The following is a 14,259-nucleotide window of genomic DNA, read 5'->3' as shown; positions in this document are numbered from 1 at the left end:
CCGGGTCTCTGGCGCTGTGAGGCAGCAGTGCTAACCACTGTGCCACCGTGCCGCCCACTAAAACTCGGTCTATTGTTTTTAGACTTAAGACCTGAGTTACTAATTCATGATCAAACTCCATACAAAATGTTATCATATTATGGTAACTTTTTTCCAGAAGCTATTTTACTACAAGATTGTTAATTAATTTTGCTTATTGTACGATATTAAATCCAAAGTAGTCTGTTGCTGGTTTAATCCTTGGCATACTGATTAAAAAGCTATCTTCTACACATTCCATAAACTCATCCCCTACAATATTACTGCAAATTTGGTTTACCCAGTCTATATGACGAATAAAATCTTGCATGATGCTGCACCTCTCCAATTTCTTGACTTAGACTCTGCCCTTGTCCTGTACTACAAATATTGCTATGCAGCCTCTAAATAGTTCTCATAATTCTGTTCCTTTCTGTTTCTTAGCTCTAACAAACTGATTCTCCTTCTTGATTTTTTTCCATTTAGTTCCTTTCCCTTTTCTCTTTTTATCCCATTCTTTGTTATTAGAGTTACCTCCCTCCACTGTTTGTCTGTGATCTACCTCTTCCATAAGTTAAGTATCATGAAATATTTGGTTCCCAAACCTGGTCACTTAGCAAATACTTCTTTTTAATGGCAATTAAATCATGCCTGTGAACTACTATCAGTTCTAATTCATTTCATTTATTGTGAACACTTTATACATTCAGATATTATGCCTTTATCTTTGATTGTTTTCTAACTCTCCCCAATGTCACCTTGGTTACTGAAGCCCTGCTACCTTTGTTGGTCTCACTGTTCTTTTCTGACCCACTCCACAAACGGTTGACACTTTTGGTATGAGTCAGAAATCTCAGTTGACGGTGTTGGATTTTGATGGTGCTGGGGAGAAGAAATTGATTTTTGCCTTTTCTTGACTGAATTTTCCCTCTACCCAATAGGACACCACAGGCTGGCATTTCTGTGGAGGCTCCCTGATCAATGAAAACTGGGTTGTGACTGCAGCCCATTGTGGCGTGACGTAAGAACTACACTCAGTTATATTCTTCAGAATCAATATTAATAATACTAATGGATGTAGGACCTTTACTCTAAGTAACACACTGTTTTCACACAGCACAGCTAACCTTGCGATCCTTGGAGCTTACAATAAATGTTCAACAAAAGAAGACACCCAGACTATGAAGATTGAAAAGGTACCTAAAGATGCTCTGGTGTACTACGGATTATTATTTGAGAATTTTACACTTACAGTCTGGAGTAGTGTTATTGAACTGGAATGCCATTAATACAAGTTCAAATTCCTGAGGATCAAAAGTTATTTTCAATCAAATCTGGAAACAAATAGCTGACATCAGAAAAAGTGACCACAAATCTGTCAGATTGTTGTAAAACCCACTGGTTTATTAATATTCTTAAGGGAGTGAAACACCTCAGCCTTATCCAGTATGGCTTATATGTGGTTTGTCTCTTAACCACCTCTGCCATGTCAAAGGAAACCACTCAGTTTTCTCAAACAAAGAAGCCCCACTGCTAACTTCTCAGGGCAATGAGAGAGAGAGAGAAAATGATCCTTTCCTGATTTCCAGAATGCATTATCAAATTAAAGTACATGAACTTTAATCTCAGGCGACTGACTGTCTGGAGTTTGCACATTCTCCCCGTGTCTGCGTGGGTTTCCTCCGGGTACTCCGGTTTCCTCCCACAGTCCAAAAATGTGCAGGTCAGGTGAATTGGCCGTGCTAAATTGCCCATAGTGTTAGGTGCAGGGGTAAATGTAGGGGAATGGGTCTGGGTGGGTTGCGCTTCGGCGGGTCGGTGTGGACTTGTTGGGCCGAAGGGCCTGTTTCCACACTGTAAAGTAATCTAATCTAAACTCCTCAAACTCTGTAGAACCCAAACAGGAGTGTTTCTGGTACCACATGTGACTTCCATAGTTACCTTCATTTTTAGGTTTACTCCTTAACTGAGTAAATCATAGGATCCCTACAGTGTGACGAAGGGCTTTCAGCCCATTGAGTGCACATCTGGGTCCCACCCAGTCCCACATCCCTACCCTATCATGTTACCTTGCATTTCTCATAGCCAATCTACACATCTTTGGACTGTGGCAGGAAGCTGGAGTACCCAAATGAAACCCAGACAGACACAGGAGAATCTGTAAACTCCACACAAACAGTCACCCAAGGGTGGAATCAAACCTAGGTCCTGGCACTGTAAGGTACCATTGCTAACCACTGAGCCACCAATGCCACCACTAAAGTGCCCTCACATCTTGGCTCATATTTGTGAAATGATTAGTTTCATCATTTGTCACATGATTATAATGCTATTATTTCCACTTTTATTCTGCGCTAGATACAACAGTTTGCAATGCTAAATCAATAGGCTATTCCAACTACTGAATACCACAGCTTGTTTTCCCATTGATCTAAATAATGAGAACTACATTCTGATTTTATGAAGGTTACTTTCCCCTTTAACAGATATGTCCAGAGATTGCTAATGTGATTGGTTATACTGTATGGGGGTCGGTCATTCTGGATATATTGCACTGATGCACACGTAACCTCTCACAGTTTGTTAACCACAGATTAAATCTGCACTTGCTCAAGGGAAAAGGATTGATTAATTTACCACAAGCCCCAATTCACAATTAAAATTATTTTGTTACTTGCAAGAAATATGGTCTATATGTAATTTAGTGAAGAATTCTTTGAGGAGGTGACAAGACTGGTCGACGAAGGTCAAGCAGTGGATGTGGTGTATATGGACTTCAGCAAGGCATTTGATAAGATTCCCCATGGTAGGCTCATTCATAAAGTCAGGAAGTATGGGATACAGGGATATTTGGCTATCCAGATTCAGAATTGGCTTGCTGACAGAAGGCAGAGAATAGTTGTAGATAGAAAGTATTCTGCCTGGAGGTCAATGTTGAGTGGGGTCCCACAGGGCTCTATTCTTGGGCCTCTGCTCTTTGTAGTTTTTATAAGTGACTTGGATGAGGAGGTTGAGGGGTGGGTTAGTAAATTTGCAGATGACACAAAGGTTGGAGGTGTCGTTGATAGTATAGAGGACTACTGCAGGCTGCAGCACGACACAGACAGGATGCAGAGCTGGGCTGAGAAATGGCAGATGGAGTTCAACCTGGATAAATGTGAAGTGATGCAGTTTGGAAGGTCAAACTCGAATACTGAATATAGGATTAAAGACAGGATTCTTGGCAGTGTGGAGGAACAGAGGGATCTGGGTGTGCAAGTACATAGATCCCTCAAAGTTGCCACCCAAGTGGATAGGGTTGTTAAGAAAGCATATGGTGTTTTAGCTTTCATTAACAGGGGGATCAAGTTTAAGAGCAGCTAGGCTTTGCTGCAGCTCTATAAGTCCCTGGTGAGACCACACTTGGAATATTGTTTCCAGTTCTGGTCACCCTACTATAGGAAAGATACTGAGGCTTTGGAAAGGGTCAAAGAAGGTTTACCCCAGGATGCTGCCTGGACTGGAGGGCTTGCCTTATGAAGAAAAGTTGAATAAGCTCAGACTTTTCGCTCTGGAGAGAAGGAGGAAGAGAGGAGACCTGATTGAGGTATACAAGATAATGAGTGGAATAGATAGAGCCAATAACCAGAGGTTTTTCCCAGGGCAGGATTGACTGGTACGAGGAGTCGTAGTTTGAAGATATCAGGAGGAAGGTATAAAGGAGACGTCAGAGGTAGGTTCTTTACGCAGAGAGTTGTGAATGCATGGAACGTGTTGCCAGCTGTGGTGTTGGAAGCAGAGTCATTGGAGACATTTAATTGACTGCTGGACATGCATATGGATAGCAGTGAGTTGAGGGGTGCGTAGGTTAAGTTACTATATTTTACATTAGGATTAACCTTGGCACAACATCGTGGGCCTAAGGGCCTGTTCTGTGCTGTACTTTTCTATGTTCTATGTTATAAAAATGTTGTGACAAATCAAGATGGATATTGTCTTAGTGATATTTTCAGCCACTAATGTTTGGAAGGATAAGAAGGACAAGAATTATCACTGGACTGTTAATCCAGCAAACCTCATACTGTACTAGGACCCTGGTTCAAATTCCGCCACGGCAGATTTGGAATTAAGAGTATAGTGATCACCATAAATCCATTCTCAGGAAAAAACCCATCTGGTTCACTAATGTCCTTTAGGGAAGGAAACTACCATCCTTACCTGGTCTGGCTGACATGTAACACCAGATCTATAGCAGTGTGGTTGACTCTTAACTGCCTTCTGGGCAATAAATATTAGTTTAGCCAGTGATGCCCTCTTCCTGTGAAGGAAGTTTTGAAAAAATGGTCAAAATTTCAAAGCAGGTTGTTTCTGTTCTGCAATTTAACAGCCTCAAGACATCCCCAACATCAAACCGAGATCCTTTTAAACAATAGACAAATTAATACTCATGCTTAAAATTTGAAATAGAAATTAACATAAAGTACTGGAACTATCAGACAACGTGTATTGCGAATCCGTGGAGACCTGAAGCATCAATCTTTGCCTTTTCCCCCACTGAGACTGCAAAGCTCTTTATAAGCCTGGTACTAGACAATGTGTACCCAAACAAACCATAAACAGCCCAGCTTTAAAAAAATATTTTAAAATTCTTAGCTCCAAAAGAGACTCCAAAATGGATGTGATAATTCTATTAGCTATGTAAAATTAAATTTAAAACTTAATGGTGGAAATGGCCACTCAATGTTGTAAAGAAGAAGCTAGATATAATTCTTAAGGCTAAAGGGATTAAAAGGTAGATATAATTCTTTGAGCTAAAGGGATTAAAAGGTACAGGGAGAAACTGAGAACAGTATATTGAGTTGGATGATTAGGCATGATCATATAGAATGGCAGAGCAAGCTCCAAGGGCTGAATGGCCTACTCCTGCTTATATTTCCTATGTTTCTCAACTTACCAAATTAAATCCACTGAGCTTATGTCTGACCAGCACAGGTTTTCAAAGGAAATTTAGGGATCTGTTTGGACTGAAATATGATGCAAAAAACTAGATTTCACTTGAAAGATTTGGCATCATTCTGTGCTGCAGCCATAGCAAAGCATAAAGAACTTAAAGCAATAGATTTGGTACCACAGGTGAACCTGACAACAGTCACCAGGTATTTCTTCAGAGTTATTCTCACTCAGCTGTTGCAACATTGCCACAGTCTCATAACTTTGCAAAAGGAAATTGGAATGGGGATGGTGGCTCCAGCAAATGAGCTGGAGATGAGCTGCAAATGAGCTGCTTCACCTACCATTAACCAAATTTGAGATAATGTATTATTCCTTCTGCATAACAGCATGGAAACTGAATTGTTACTGATGAATCAGAACTGACTTTTGCCTTGTCTGTGTACAGGTCATTACCCATCCAGCCTGGGATCCATATAATATCAACAACGATGTGACACTGGTGAAGCTCGCATACCCTGTCAAATTTACCAACCGCATTTCCTCCGTGTGCCTCGCAAGTGATGGTGCCAGTTTCCCAGGGGGCAAGATGTGTGTCACTTCAGGCTGGGGCTTAACTCAATCATCTGGTATGGGAGCTTCGTCTTTATTTTCCAAATAAGCTGCTGTCTATGTTAGACTACCCTGTTGGTAGATTCAACTAAAAGTAATTAGAAATGCAAAAGATCCATCCTAAATCAATTACAATAAAATAACAATAACTTGTATTTCTATAACATTCATGACAGTAACTTGCATATATGCAGCAAACTTAACACGGAGTGTCATGGGAACTTCACAGGAACTTTACTAGATGCTAGCCAAGACTAAAAGAAGGAAACGTTGAGCCAATGACCCAATGTTTAGTCAAAGAGGCAGGTTTTCTTGTGCAAGAGAAGTGAACACTGAAGAAATTATGAGGATTGAGGAGCTTAGGGCCAACAAGGCAGAAGGTACAGCTATCACTGTCAGAATGAAGGAAGGACAGAGCAGGAGAAGCTAGAGCTTATTGAAAGGAAAAGACATCTTGATGCACATTATGGATAGTCTGGGCTCCAAATGGGACAAAACAATTATGTTAAGGGATAAAAGCACAAGTAAAGGAGATGCTATGAAGGTTGTAAAAGCCAAAAGGGAGAAAACAAGGTTGGGAAGCCAAGAAGGCAGATGTAATTTGATGAATGGAGTGAGATAGAGGACACAACAGCAAGTGTTGGAGAACTGGAGAATTTTGGCAGAAATACAACCTTGAGAAGATCATGTAAGTGAAAAGGAGCAAGGATGTGCAGGGATTTGAAACTGAATACTAGAACAATTATCTGGGACATAACAAGGCTATAGATCTTGGTAAACACAGACTTTCAAGCTGTTTATGTTTTGTTTTGAGAAAGGAGGTTGCTTGAGTTTACCAATGGAACAGTGGTTCAAAGGCAAAGTTTAACAATTGGTTCCTGATTTTAGCACAGTCACCTTCTCTCCTTTTATACTGAAAGATCCACACTTCAAGGGTGTTAACCAGTGGTAATTGAAAATGTGGGATTTATTTTTCAACAGTTTTACTCAGAAGTTTCAGAAAGTAAATCTTGAGAATTGAAACATGGTAAAGATTTTTAAAAGATTATTTCATGGGATGTGAATGTTGCTGACTGAGCCAGCATTTATTGCCCATCTCTAGCTGTCCTTGAGAAGGTAGGGATGAGGTGCCTTCTTTAGCTGCTGAAGCTCATTTGCATATACATTTATTTATTCATTTTAAGATCCTGATCCTACCTGACCCAAAAGCAAAGGTACTTGAGTATTTCTGTTCATCAGCCACTAATAGTTAGGATTCAGATGTCACAAGCAATTAAGAAGGCAACTGGTATGTTGGCATTCCTTGCAAGAGGATTTGAGCACAGAAGTAAAGACACCTTGATTCAATTATATAAAACCTCAGTGAGACCATACCCAGACGACTGTGTCCAGTTTAGGTCTCTTTATCTCAGGAAGGATGTTCGTAGAGGGAAGCAAAGAAAGCAGATGTAATTTGATGATTGGAGTGAGATAGAGGACACAACAGCAAGTGTTGGAGAACTGGAGAATTTTGGCAGAAATACAACCTTGAGAAGGTGGGAATATCTGGGAAGTGAGATTAAAGAAACTGGTTCTGTATTCTCTAGGGTTTTGAAGAATGAGAAATGATCTCATTGAAAAATGCAGAATTCTTTCAGCGTGTGACAGTTTGGATATAAATAGGGTGTTTCTCCTGGCTGAGGGTTGTAAAATTAGGGGATACAGTCTCAAAATAAGGGACAGGCCATTTAAAACTGAGATGTGAAGGGATTTCTTTACTCAGAGGATGGTGAATCTTTCGAATTCTCTACTCCAGAGGGTAATTGAGCATATTCAAGACAGAAGTTGATAGATTTCTGGAGATTAATGGCCTTCAAGGATATGGAGATTTTGGGGAAAATGGTGTCAAGGTAGCTGATTGGCTAAGATCTGTTTCATTGGTGGAGCGAGCTCAATGGACCAAATGGCCTATTCCTGCTCCTACTTTCTTTCCTCCTTTGCTTATGCTTTCATCATTTTACAAGCATTTGAATACTTAGGATCATCTCAAGTGTTTCCAGAAAATCTAATTACATATTAAGAGCTCTTTTTTGATTATTCAGCAAGCTACACTCCATGCCAACTGCAGCAGGCAGCTCTTCCTCTCCTTACCACTGCCGATTGTCAGAACTTCTGGGGCGACAAAATCTCAGACATGATGGTTTGTGCTGGTGGTGCTGGTGCGACCTCTTGCATGGTATGTGAGGCATATCATACACAAAATATTGCAGCTCATTAAATCATTCTTACTCTGTTACAAGTTCATTGAATTGGTCTGTTCTCTTCAACAGGGTGACTCAGGTGGACCTCTTGTCTGCAAAGATGGTGGAGCCTGGTATCTGGTGGGCATCGTTTCCTGGGGCAGTGGTTATTGCTCCACCCAAATCCCTGCTGTCTATGCCCGGGTGACTGAGTTCCACTCCTGGATTGTGCAGACAATTGCTGCCAATTAGAAGAACTCAAATTAAAATTGAATTGCTCCCGAAATAAAGAACTTGAAAAATTAATGTCAAATGTCTATTTTTTTTCCCACCTTCTAAGAATTTGAAAGAGGGTCAGTCAGTAATGTGAAGCTGCACAACCTGGGTCAGGCCTTCCTTTCTAACTTGTTACCTGACAAGTTGATCTCTACAGAGTTAATCATGTCATAGAACGTAGAACATATAACATTGCAGCATATTTTATATGTCTTAATTAAGTCACCTCTCAACCTTTTTCTCTCTAATGAAAACAGCTCAAGTCCCTCCGCATTTCCTCATAAGACCTTCCCTCCATACTAGGCAGCATCCTGGTAAATCTCCTCTGAACCCTTTCCAAAGCTTCCATATCCTGCCTATAATGCTGTGACCAGAACCGTACGCGATACTCCAAGTGCGGCCACACCAGAGTTTTGTATAGCTGCAACATGTTCTCGTGGATCCGAAACTCAATCCCTTTACCAATAAAAGCTAACACACCATCTGTCTTCTTAACCCTATAAACCTGGGTGGCAATTTTCAGGGATCTACATACATGGACAACGAGATCTCTCATCACTTCTACACTACCAAGAATCTTACCATTAGCACAGTACTCTGCATTCCTGTTGCTCCTTCCAGAGTGAATCACCTCATACTTTCTGCATTAAACTCCATTTTCCACCTCTCAGCCCAGCTCTGCGGCTTATCTATGTCCCTCTGTAACCTGCAACTTCCTTCAACACTATACACAACTCTACCAACCTTAGTGCCATCTGCAAATTTACTAACACATCCTTCTAGACCCTCGTCCAAGCCATTTATAAAAATGACAAACAGCAGTGGCCCCAACACAGATCATTGCAGTATACCACTCGTAACTGGAACTCCACGATGAACATTTCCCATCAACCACCACTCTCTGTCTTCTTTCAGCTAGCCAATCTCCGATCCAAATTGCTTAATCGCCCTCAATCCCATGCCTCTGTATTTTGTGCAATAGCCTACCATGGGGAACCTTACTGAAATCCATATACACCACATCAACTGCTTTACCCTCATCCACCTGTTTGGTGACCATCTCAAAGAACTCAGAAAGGTTTGTGAGGCACAACCTATCCTTCATGAAACCATGCTGACCATCCCTAAAACAGTCACAAAATAAGTGTTTCGCATTTTGACAAAGACACTATTACTTTCGCAGTCATGTACAAACATTGAATATTAATTTCAATTTTATTATTTACAAACTTCATTTCCATTTCCTTACACTCTAGTTTCTTTGCATTGAGAAATATGTAGAAATGATATATTAAAGGTTTGCATTTAGTGGGCACCAGGACAGAAGGTGTTAAATGCAGGATTCGATGCTTTTTTTCTAATATAACTGATTCAGCCCAGATATTAACAACCTAAGTTGAATCTTGCAAAACTGGGAACCACTGCCATTCCTTTCAAATAGAGTGCACATCATACAATTGGCACAGCTACACTAAGTCAGAATATACAAGTTAATCACTTGCTGCAGAAAAACAACCTATAAACAGTTGCAATGATGTTATCATCCAGAACCTTGCTTGTAAAAACAATAAAAATGCCTCTGATATTTTGAAAATTAAGAACAAACATATAATTTGAAAGTCTTCCACTTACAAATGTCCTCCGTGCCACCTTACGAGTACAGAGAGAGGGAGCCTAGGTCAACATGCTTCCCATTTGAAGTTTGCATCAACAGCCCTCACTGACAGGCCAGACATTTTTTTAAAGCTGTCTCATGGAATTTACAAATATATCTGTGAAACATTTTGAGAAGTATTCCTTCTGGTTACATTATTATTATGAAATAACCATTCGCTCTGCAAAATTATAATTTTCACTAATAATTTCTATTTGGTTTGGGCCTGTCCAAGTTTAGTCAGTTGAGGTTTTATCATTAAGATTTGCTATTTAAAGAAATTTAACTGAAAGATCAGTCATAAAAACAAGATAAATACCTTCTATAAAAAGAAATTAGTAAAAAAAAATTCCACTCATTAAGATTTACAACCTTTCAGCAAATAATAAAAAAGATTAAACCAGTCTGTTTTTCCATTTCACAAAATAACTTGCTCATTGCCACTTTATTTCACAGACCTATTTTTATAATCCAGTGTCATGCACTTCTGTACATTGCATCTTCATTAAGTTCTATAAGAAATGGCCAGCAACAAAATGACTCACAACTAAATTATGGCCCCGAGTTGACCACATCACTTGAGACTCTTTGACATTCACATAACAGCCTAACCCAAGACACCTATAAATGTACAGAATTAAACACATTATTTTGTATTTGCCCACAAGCCCCATTCTAAATCTCATGGACCCAATTGCTTCAGATTCAGTTGTTAAATACATTATTCAGTGCAAAACTGAATCATACAAATCAAGAAGGACCCAAATTAAGTGCTTGACCTTTGCTGATTCACTCCTGAACTCAAAACTACTGGTTCAGGGAGGGGAAAGTAATCTAGATTTCCTATCCTAGTATAATCCCCATCCATCAACACCTTCATAATTCCCGTATCTGTGGACATGATGAGACGACAGGATCAGAACTGGATATGGTGCCCACCATTACCAAATAGCTTAGCTTTTTTTAATTTGTTCCAGAAGACTGGAGGTTGGCTAACGTAGTACCATTATTTAAGAAAGGTGGTAAAGACAAGCCAGGGAACTATAGACCAGTTAGCCTGAATTCGGTGGTGGGCAGGTTGTTGGAGGGAATCCTGAGGGACAGGATTTACATGTATTTGGAAAGGCAAGGACTGATTAGGGATATTCAACGTGGTTTTGTGCATGGGAAATCATATCTCATGAACTTGATTGAGATTTCGAAAAAACAACAAAGGGGATTGATGAGGGCAGAGTGATGAACGTGATCTATATGGACTTCAGTAAGGCGTTCGACATGGTTCCTCATGGGAGACTGGTTAGCAAGGTTAGATATCATGAAATACAGGGAAAACATCTGTATCTAGCCATTTGGATATAGAACTGACTTGAAGGTAGAAGACAGAGGGTTGTTTTTCAGACTGGAGGCCTGTGACCAGTGGAGTGCCACAAGGATAAGTGCTGGGTCCACTGCTTTTTGTCATTTATATAAATGATTTGGATGTGAACATAGGAGGTATAGTTAGTAAGTTTGCAGATGACACCAAGATTGAAGGTATAGTGGACAATGAAGAAGGTTACCTCAGATTACAATGGGATCTTGATCAGATGGGCCAATGGGCTGAGGAATAGCAGATGGAGTTTAATTTAGATAAATGCGAGATGCTGTATTTTCGGAAAACAAATCATAGAACGACTTATACACTTAATAGTAAGGTACTAGGCAGTGTTGCTAAACAAAGAGACCTTGGAGTGCAGGTTCATAGTGTTGAAAGTAGAGTCGCAGGTAGATAGGATAGTGAAGAAGGTGTTTGGTATGCTTTCCTTTATTGGTCAGAGCATTAAGTACAGAAGTTGGGAGGTCATGTTGCAGCTATACAGGATGTTGGTTAGGTCACTTTTGGAATATTGCATGCAATTCTGGTCACCTTCCTATCAGATGGATATTGTGAAACTTGAAAGTGTTCATAAAAGATTTACAAGGATGTTGCTAGGGTTGGAGGATTTGAGCTATAGTGAGAGGCTGAACAGGCTGGGGCTGTTTTCCCTTGAGCGTTGAAGGCTGAGGGGTGACCTCATAGAGGTTTATAAAATCATTGAAAGCATGGATGGAATAAATAGACAATGGGTTGGGGGAGTCCAGAACTATAGCGCATAGGTTTAGAGTGAGAGGGGATAGATGTAAAAGGGACCTAAGGGGCAACTTTGGCTGGCAGAGGGTGGTACGTGTATGAAATGAGCTGCCAGAGGAAGTGGTGGAGGCTGGTACAATTGCAACATTTTAAAGGCACCTGAATGTGTATGTGAATAGGAAGGGTTTAGAGGGATATGGGCCAAGTCCTGGCAAATGGGGTTAGATTGGGTTGGGATATCTAGTCAGCATGGATGAGTTGGATAAAAGGCTCTGTCTCCGTGATGTACATCTCTAAGAATCTATGACTCTAAATGGCTATCATTGGCTAGGCCAACATTAATTGCCCCTGAAAATGCAATTTAGACATCACTGTCAGATAAGCAGTCAGAGGAGCTTTGGTGAGTTACTGCAGTGCATCTGGTACATACTGCTCCCAGTGTGTGTGTGTCAGTAGTTGAAGGGAGTGAATGTTGAAGTTTATTGTTTGGGTGCCAATAAAGTGTGCTGCTTTGTCCTGGATGATGTCAAGCCTCTTGAGCATTGTTGGAGCTGCACTGATCCAGCCAAATGGAGAGTATTCCATCACAGTCCTGACTTGTGCTTTGGAGATGGTGGACAGCCTTTGGGGAGTCAGGAAAAAAGTTAACCCTACAGGATTCCTAGTCTCTGACCTGGTTTTGTAGCCATTATTTCAAAGGATGCATTGCAAAACCTCAAGTTCTCTTCCAAGTCACACCCCCACAATTCCTTCAATGTTGCCGTGTCAAAATCCTGCTACTGACTTTATAATAGAATGGGTGTCCTTTCAGCAGTTCAAGAAGGCAGCTCACAATCATATTCTCTGGGACAAATAGATGGGCAATGAATGCTGGCCTAGCCAGCGATAACCATACATCATGAATGAGTAAAAAAAAGCTTGTCATTTATACTGCTGGTCCAGTTCAGTTTCTGGTCAATGTCAATTCCCAGGATATTGACAGTGGGGGATTCAGCAATGGGAATGCCATTGAATGTCAAAGATAATGGTTGTACTCTCTCTTGTTGCTACTTGCCAATTGTCAGCCCAAGCTTGATGTTGGTCGGGCCTTGCTACACATGGATATGGACTACTTCAGTATCTGAGGAGTGGCGAATGGTGCTGAACATTGTGCAAGCGTCAGCAACCATCCTCATGCCTGACCTTATGATGGAGGGAAGGCCATTGAAACAGCTGCAGATCTTGAGACTGATGTGTACTGTTCACACCCACACAAGGTTGTGCTGCCTGATTTTGGACTCCCCCATGTTAGGAAGTAATTTATATCTATTCTATTATTGTCTTACATAAGAACATAAGAACCAGGAACAAGAGTAGGCCATCTGGCCTGTCAAACCTGCTCCACCATTCAGTAAGATCATGGTCTGATCTTTTCATGGACTCAGCTCCACTTACCCATCTGCTCTCCATAACCCTTAATTCCCTTACTGTTCAAAAATCTGTCTATCTTTGCCCTAAAACATTCAATGAGGTAGCCTCCCAAAGTGCTTCATGGACAAGGAATTCCAGGGATTCACAACCCTTTGGGTGAAGAAGTTCCTCCTCAACTTCATCCTAAATCTGTTGCCACTTATTATGAGGCCATGCCCTCTAGTTCTAGTTTCACCCACCAGTTGAAACAACCTCCCTGCTTCTATCTTATCCATTCCCTTCATAATTTTATATGTTTCTATAAAATCCCTCCTCATTCTTCTAAATTCCAATGAGTATAGTCCCAGTCTACTCAATCTCTCCACATGAGCTAACTCTCTCAATTCCAGAATCAACCTAGTGAACTCCTCTGCACCCCTCCACTGCCCATACATCCTTTCTCAAGTAAGGAGACCAAAACTGTACACAGTACTCCATGTGTGGCCTCACCAGCACCCGATACAGCTGCAACATAACTTCCTTGTTTTAAAACTTCATTGATTTAGTAATGAAGGACAACATTCCATTTGCCTTCTTAATTACCTGCTGCACCTGCAAACCAATGTTTTGTGATTCATGCACAAGGACACCCAGGTCCCTCTGTGCAGCAGCATGCTGCAGTTGTTCACCATTTAAATAACAATCTGCCATATAAGGGTTTACCAGTCAAGTCTGGCCAATCTGTCACCATTATGGACCTGTCCCTGAACTGTATCATTCTGGTGAATCTTCAATGCACCCACTCTAAGGGCAATATATTGCTCCTGGAGTGCAATGTCCAAGTCTGAAAGCAGGAGTCCAGACATCAGCTGACCATAGCTCTGAACAGTTGGAACATAATATCAACACATTTATATTCCAGTCTGTTGAGATGACAGCTTAGGTTCCAGTAGTCTTTTAAATAAACATTTATATCTGGCCTTCAGCTTTTACTAACTACTGAACATAAACCCTTAAGTCTCCCCACCCGTCCTCCCTCGATTTCCCGACAG

General features: G+C 40.7%; 1 protein-coding gene across 1 annotated transcript in view; it reads left to right on the top strand.

The window, feature by feature from the left end:
* The window catches only part of LOC122558685 (chymotrypsinogen 2-like), a 9,254-nt gene extending 1,224 nt beyond the window's left edge, over nt 1-8,030 (top strand). The window contains exons 3-7 of the mRNA XM_043707475.1: nt 960-1,039; nt 1,136-1,214; nt 5,396-5,576; nt 7,641-7,774; nt 7,869-8,030. Coding sequence (XP_043563410.1) covers nt 960-1,039; nt 1,136-1,214; nt 5,396-5,576; nt 7,641-7,774; nt 7,869-8,030 — 636 coding nt within the window. The remainder of the gene's footprint in view (nt 1-959; nt 1,040-1,135; nt 1,215-5,395; nt 5,577-7,640; nt 7,775-7,868) is intronic.
* Nucleotides 8,031-14,259: the final 6,229 nt, after the last annotated feature.

This window comes from Chiloscyllium plagiosum, chromosome 17, assembly GCF_004010195.1.
Source record: "Chiloscyllium plagiosum isolate BGI_BamShark_2017 chromosome 17, ASM401019v2, whole genome shotgun sequence".
NCBI classification, from domain to species: domain Eukaryota; kingdom Metazoa; phylum Chordata; class Chondrichthyes; order Orectolobiformes; family Hemiscylliidae; genus Chiloscyllium; species Chiloscyllium plagiosum.
This window is presented reverse-complemented; position numbering and strand designations above follow the sequence as displayed.